The sequence below is a fragment of the Pyrgilauda ruficollis genome, unplaced genomic scaffold, assembly GCF_017590135.1.
Source record: "Pyrgilauda ruficollis isolate IOZ18807 unplaced genomic scaffold, ASM1759013v1 scaffold599, whole genome shotgun sequence".
In the NCBI taxonomy this organism is placed as follows: domain Eukaryota; kingdom Metazoa; phylum Chordata; class Aves; order Passeriformes; family Passeridae; genus Pyrgilauda; species Pyrgilauda ruficollis.
In genome coordinates this window covers 24,201-31,205 of record NW_024527699.1, presented here as the reverse complement: position 1 = coordinate 31,205, position 7,005 = coordinate 24,201, and the positions used below count along the sequence as shown (strand labels likewise).

Below are 7,005 nucleotides of genomic sequence, written 5' to 3'. Positions count from 1 at the left end.
CGGTAATGCCCCTCCCCCGTTTCCCCGGTGACGTCCCCGCCCCGCTGTCCCCGGTGACATTCCCACCCCGGTGTCCCCGGTAATGTCCCCACCCTGGTGTCCCGGTGACGTCCCCACCCCGCTGTCCCCGGTGACATTCCCACCCCGGTGTCCCGGTGACGTCCCCGCCCCGCTGTCCCCGCAGCCGCGCTGGCCGCAGCCCAGGTGACCTCGGAGGACCAGGAAGTGCCGGAGCACAAACGTGAGTGTCCCCGGTGTCCCCGCGGTGTCACCACCCCGAGCCCGGGAGGGGGGCTCCACCCAGGGAGGTTTGGGGGGGTCGGTTTGGGGCCAGCCTGGTTTGGGTGGTCCCGGTTTGGGTGGTCCCAGAAGCGATCCTGGTTCTGACTGAGCGGAGTTTGGGCTGAGCCCGGTTCTGGCTGAGCCTGGTTCTGTCTGACCCGGTCCCGGTTCTGTCTGACCCGGTTCTGGCTGAGCCCGGTTCTGGCTGAGCCCATTCCTGGTCCTGGTTCTGGCCAAGCCCAGTGCTGGTTCTGGCTGACCCTGGTCCCAGTCCCAGTTCTGGCCGGTCCCAGCCCCGGTCCTGGTTCCAGCTGGCCCCGGTTCTGGTCCCGGTTCTGTCTGACTCCGGTTCTGTCTGACCCGGTCCTGGTTCTGTCTGACCTGGTTCTGTTCTGACCCGGTTCTCACCCCGGTTCTGTCTGACCCGGTCCTGGTTCTGTCTGACCTGGTTCTGTTCTGACCCGGTTCTGTCTGACCTGGTTCTGTCTGACCCGGTTCTCACCCCGGTTGTCTGACCCGGTTCTGTCTGAGCCGGTCCCGTTCTGACCTGATTCTGTCTGACCCTGTCCTGACCCGGTTCTGTCTGACCCCGGTTCTGTCTGACCCGGTTCTGTCTGAGCCGGTCCCGTTCTGACCCGATTCTGTCTGACCCCATCCTGACCCGGTTCTGTCTGACCCCAGTTCTGTCTGACCCGGTCCCGTTCTGACCTGGTTCTGACCCGGTTCTGTCTGCCCCGGTCCCATTCTGCCCCGGTCCCGTTCTGCCCCGGTTCTGTCTGACCCAGTCCCGTTCTGCCCTGGTTCTGTCTGCCCTGCTCCTGTTCTGACCCGGTTCTGACCCGGTTCTGTTCTGACCCGGTTCTGTCTGACCCGGTTCTGTCTGACCCGGTTCTGTCTGCCCCGCTCCCTTTCTGACCCATCCCGTTCTGCCCCGGTTCTGTCTGACCCGGTTCTGACCCGGTTCTGCCCCGGTTCTGTCTGACCCGGTTCTGACCTGGTTCTGCCCTGGTTCTGTCTGACTCGGTTCTGACCCGGTTCTGCCCTGGTTCTGTCTGCCCCGGTTCTGCCCCGGTTCTGCCCCGCTCCCGTTCCGGCCCAGCCGTGGAGATTCGCTGCGCCGCGTTCCGCTCCAGCTCCGGCAGCGCCCGCATCGAGTGGAAGTTCCAGAGGGGCTCGTCCCTGGCACTGATCTACTACGGGGGGGAGCTCACGGGTACGGGGACACTGAGGGGACACCGGGGACAGTGGGGACAGCGGGGACACTGGGGGCATTGGGGACACTGAGGACATCAGGGACACTGGGGACAGCGGGGACATTGGGGACACTGGGGACATCAGGGGACACTGGGGACAGTGGGGACATTGGGGGACCTGGGGGACACTGGGGACAGTGGGGACACTGGAGACAGCAGGGACTTTGGGGACACTGGGGACAGCGGGGACACTGGGGGACATTGGGGACATCGGGGGACATTGGGGACACTGGGGACACTGGGGACATTGGGGGACCTGGGGGACATTGGGGACATCAGAGGATACTGGTGGCATTGGGGACAGCGGGGACATTGGGGACCCTGGGGATACTGGGTACACTGGGGACATCGGGGACACTGAGGGCAGCAGGGACATTGGGGGACACCACAGGGCTCTGTAGGGACATCAGAGAGGCCCTGAGCCCGTGGGGACACTGGGGGGGGTCCCTGTGGGGCCATGGGGGTGTCCCCGGGTGTCCCCCGGGTGTCCCAGCTCGGTGTCCCCCAGAGCCGTACCGGGACCGTGTCCAGTTCTCGCCCACGTCCATCCGGTTCCAGTCGGTGACGCGCGAGGACAGCGGGAAGTACATCTGCGAGGTGGTGGGGGATGGCAGCCACATCGCCAAGTCCGAGGTCAACCTCATCGTCCAGGGTGAGGCCACCCTGTCCCCACCCCCGGCCTTGTTGCCATCACTGTCCCTGTCCCCATGGTGACTCCGGGTGGTGCTGTCACCGTCCCCACGGTGACTCCGGGCAGTGCCATCACTGTCCCTGTCCCTAGAGTGACTCCGGGTGGTGCCATCACCGTCCCTGTCCCTGTCCCCGTGGTGACTCTGGGTGGTGCCATCACTGTCCCTGTCCCCGTGGTGACTCCGAGTAGTGCTGTCACCGTCCCTGGGTTGACTCCGGGCGGTGCCATCACCGTCCCTGTCCCCGTAGTGACTCCGGGTGGTGCTGTCACCATCCCTGGGGTGACTCCGGGCGGTGCCATCACCGTCCCTGTCCCTGTCCCCATGGTGACTCCGGGCGGTGCCATCACCGTCCCTGTCCCTGTCCCCGCAGTGCCCCCGGGGAAGCCGCTGGCACACGTGCCCAGCTCTGCCACGGTGGGCGCGCGGGTGGTGCCATCACCGTCCCTGTCCCATGTCACGGTGACTCCGGGCAGTGCCATCACTGTCCCTGTCCCATGTCTGGGTGTCTCTGGGCGGTGCCATCACTGTCCTTGTCCCTGTCCCCGTGGTGACTCCGGGCAGTGCCATCACCGTCCCTGTCCCCGCAGTGCCCCCGGGGAAGCCGCTGGCACACGTGCCCAGCTCTGCCACGGTGGGCGCGCGGGCGGTGCTGCGCTGCTCCGAGGCGCAGGGCTCGCCGCCCCCCACCTTCCGCTGGTACAAGGACGGCACCGAGCTGCCCCAGGACCCCAAATCCAGCCCCGCCTTCCGCAACTCCTCCTACAGCCTGGACCCGCGCACGGGGGAGCTGGTCAGTGCCGGGGCAGGACTGCCCCTCTCCCTCTCCCTCTCCCTTTCATCTTTTCCTGCCCCTTTCCCTGTTTTTGTGCCCCTTTTCCTGCCCCTTTCCCTGTTTTTGTGCCCCTTTTCCTGCCCCTTTCCCTGTTTTTGTGCCCCTTTTCCTGCCCCTTTCCCTGTTTTTGTGCCCCTTTTCCTGCCCCTTTCCCTGTTTTTGTGCCCCTTTTCCTGCCCCTTTCCCTGTTTTTGTGCCCCTTTTCCCTGTTTTCCTCTTCTTTTCCCTGTTTTCCTCTCCCTTTCCCCCTTTTCCTGCCCCTTTCCCTGTTTTTGTGCCCCTTTTCCTGCCCTTTTCCTGTCCTTTTCCCTGTTTTCCTCTCTCTTTCCCTCTTTTCCTGTCCTTTCCCGCCCCTTTTCCCTGTTCCCCTCTCCCTTTTCCTGCCCTTTTCCCTGTTTTCCTCTCCCTTTCCCCCTTTTCCTGCTCCTTTTCCCTGTTTTCCTGCTCCTTTTCCCTGTTTTCCTCTCCCTTTCCCCCTTTTCCTGTCCTTTTCCCTGTTTTCCTCTCCCTTTCCCCCTTTTCCTGCCCTTTTCCCCTCTTTTCCTGCCCCTTTCCCTGCTCCTTTTCCCTGTTTTCCTCTACCTTTCCCCTCTTTTCCTGCCCCTTTTCCTGCTCCTTTTCCCTATTTTCCTCCCTTTTTCCTGTCCCTTTCCCCTCCCCTTTCCCCTGCCCCTCTCCCTTTCTCTCGTTCCCTCTTTTCCTGCCCTTTTCTGTTTTCCTCTCCCTTTCCCCCATTTCTTGCCCTTTTTCCCTGTTTTCCTCTCCCTTTCCCTCTTTCCCTTTCCTTGTTTTCCTCCCCTTCTCCTGTCCCTTTTCCCTGCTTTCCTCTCTTCCTCCCTTTTCCCCCGTTATCCTCTAATTTTCTCATTTTCCTGCCCTCATTTCTCCCCTTTTCCCCCTCCATTCCCCCTTCATTTCCCTCTCATTTTCTCCTCATTTCCCCCATTTTCCTCCACATTTTTCCCCCTGCTTTCCCCGCCTTTTATCCCAGGTTTTTTCCCTATTCCCTCCATTTCCCATTTTTCCCCCATTTCCCCTTGTTTTCTCCCCATTTTCTCCCCATTTTCTCCCCATTTTCCCCCATTTTCACCATTTCTCCCCCATTTTCCCCCATTTTTCCCTGACCCCTGCCCCGTTCCAGGTCTTTGAGCCCGTGGGGGGCTGGGACACGGGCGATTATCACTGCGAGGCCTCCAACAACGTGGGCACCCCCCAGAAATCCGACGTCTTCCGCATGGAAGCCAGTGAGGAGCGATCCCGATCCTGATCCTGATCCAAATCCCCATCCCAATCCCCGTCCTGATCCCGATCCTGATCCTGATCCTGATCCCAATCCTGATCCTGCTCCTAATCCCAATCCCCATCCTAATCCCAATCCTGATTCTGATCCCAATCCCAGTCCCCATCCTAATCCCAATCCTGATCCCCATCCCGATCCCAATCCTGATTTTGATCCCAGACCCAATCCCCATCTTGATTCCAATCCTGATCCCCATCCCAATCCCAGTCCTGATCCCAATCCTGATCCCGATCCCAATCCCAATCCTGATCCTGCTCCTAATCCCAATCCCCATCCTAATCCTGATCCTAATCCCAATCCCCATCCTCATACCCATCCCCATCCTGATCCCCATCCCCATTCCTGATCCCAATCCCAGTCCCAATCCCAATCCCCATCCTAATCCCGATCCTAATCCCAATCCTGATCCCCGTCCCGATCCTAATCCTGATCCAAATCCCCATCCTGATCCCGTGGGATCTCTCCAGTCCCTCCTGATCCCCTTGGATCCCCCTGATCCCTTGGCATCCTCCTGATCTCCCCGATCCCCCTGATCCCATGGGATCCCCTTGATCCCCTTGGATCCCCTCTATTCTCTGGGATCCCCATATCCCAGTGGATCCCCCTGATCCCCTTGGATCTCCCCCCAATCCCCTTGGATCACCCCAATCCCGTGGGATCCCCCCGATCTCCTTGGATCACTCCGATCCCCTTGGATCCCCCCAATCCCCTTGGATCCCCGATCCCGTGGGATCCCCCTGATCTCATTGGATCCCCCAATCCCCTTGGATCCCCCCGATCCCCTTGGATCCCCCGACCCCGTGGATCCCCGACCCCGCTCCGTGCCCGCCGGCGAGGTCAATCCCCGTGGATCCCCCAGTCCTGTGGTATCCCCCCAATCCCGTGGGATCCCCGATCCTGGCGGATCCCCCAATCCCCTTGGATCCCCCGATCCCCGTGGATCCCCTAATCCCGTGAGATCCCCCCGATCCCCGTGGATCCCCTAATCCCGTGGATCCCCGACCCCGCTCCGTGCCCGCAGGCGAGGTGAACGTGGGCGGCATCGTGGCCGCCGTGGTGCTGCTGCTCCTGGTCCTGGCGCTCGCTGCCTTCGGCGTCTGGTTCGCCTACAGGCGCGGCTACTTCAGCAGTGAGGGACTGGGGGGGACTGGGGGGGACTGGGAATGGACTGGGACTGGGGGGACTGGGGGGACTGGGAATGGAACTGGGGGGACTGGGAATGGGACTGGGGGGGACTGGGAGGGGCTGGGAATAGATTGGGAGGGGCTGGGAATGGCCTCTGTCCCTGGGGGTGTCCCCATGTCCCAGTCCCCGTGTCCCAGTAATGTCCCCCCTGTGTCCCCTCCCCTCCCTGATCCCCGTTTTTCCCCTTTTTTCCAGAAAAAACAGAGTGAGTGACACCAGAGCCACCTCCTCCTCCTCCTCCTGGGTGACCCCACCCACCCCCCCCGGTGTCACCCCGGTGTCACCTCGGTGTCACCCCGGTGTCACCCCTGTCCCTGGCGTGCCCCCTCGGTGGGGACAGAGGGGACACAGGGGGGTGGCACTTCCCAAAAATCCCGATTTTCCCGCAGTGCCGGCGGGAAGAAGGTGATTTACAGCCAGCCCTCGCGGCGCAGTGAGGTGAGGACACGGGGACACCGCGGGGACACCGCGGGGACACCGCGGGGACACCGGGACCTGCCACCGCCCTGGCGGGGACACCCCAGAGGCAGAGGGACACCCCGGTGTCCCTTGGCAGGAGGGTCCTGGGGGGTGGTGGGGGGGATGGTGTCACCCGTGGTGTCCCCATGGATGTCACCATGTCCCCAGTGATGTCCCCAGTGACGTCACCATGTCCCTATTAATGTCCCCAGTGTCCCTGGGGGGTGGTGCTGGAGGGAGGGGGCTCCCTGTCCCCATTGATGTCCCATTGTCCCCTCTGATGTCCCTTTTAGTGTCCCTGTGTCCCCAGTGGTGTCCCTCTGTTCCCCATTGATGTTCCTGTTGATGTCCCGTTATTGTCCCTGGTGTCCCCATTGATGTCCCATCTCTGTCCCCATCAATGTCCCTTTACTGTCCCTGTCCCTATGGATGTCCCCATGTCCCCATGGCTGTCCCTGTGTCCCCACCAATGTCCCCATGGCTGTCCCCATGGATGTCCCCATCAATGTCCCAATGTCCCCACTGATGTCCCCATGGCTGTCCCCATCGATGTCTCCATGTCCCCATGGCTGTCCCCATGTCCCCATCAATGTCTCCATCGATGTCCCCGTGTCCCCATAGCTGTCCCCATGTCCCCATCCTGATTCTGCGGGATTTGGGGAATTCCCGAAGGATTTTGGGGAATTCCCGCAGGGTTTTTGTAATTCCCGCAGGATTTTGGGAATTCCCGCGGGGTTTTTGGGAATTCCCGCGGGGTTTTTGGGAATTCCCGTGGGATTTTTGGGACTTCCCGCGGGATTTTTGGGAATTCCCGCCGGATTTTCGCCGCGGTTTTTTTAAAGCCTCACCGGTGCCTTCGCCGCCGCTGCCTCTGGAACCTGGGGGGGCTGGGGGGGGGGGTCCCCGTGTCCCCTCTTTGTGTCCCCTCTTTGTCCCCTCTTGTCCCCCCCATCGTCCCCTCCCATTCCCCCCTTGTCCCCCTTTTTGTCCCCTTTGTCCCCC

General features: G+C 62.0%; 1 protein-coding gene across 1 annotated transcript; it reads left to right on the top strand.

Annotated features, from left to right (window-relative positions):
• Positions 1-159: 159 nt before the first annotated feature.
• LOC121361886 (junctional adhesion molecule A-like) lies at positions 160-6,461 on the top strand (the record flags this gene model as incomplete). The annotated part of the gene is made up of 8 exons (XM_041482937.1): positions 160-241; positions 1,382-1,495; positions 2,044-2,187; positions 2,815-3,017; positions 4,201-4,303; positions 5,381-5,488; positions 5,740-5,749; positions 5,934-6,461. Coding segments are annotated over 8 exons (1,005 nt in total), but the record flags the coding sequence as incomplete, so codon positions are not given.
• Positions 6,462-7,005: the final 544 nt, after the last annotated feature.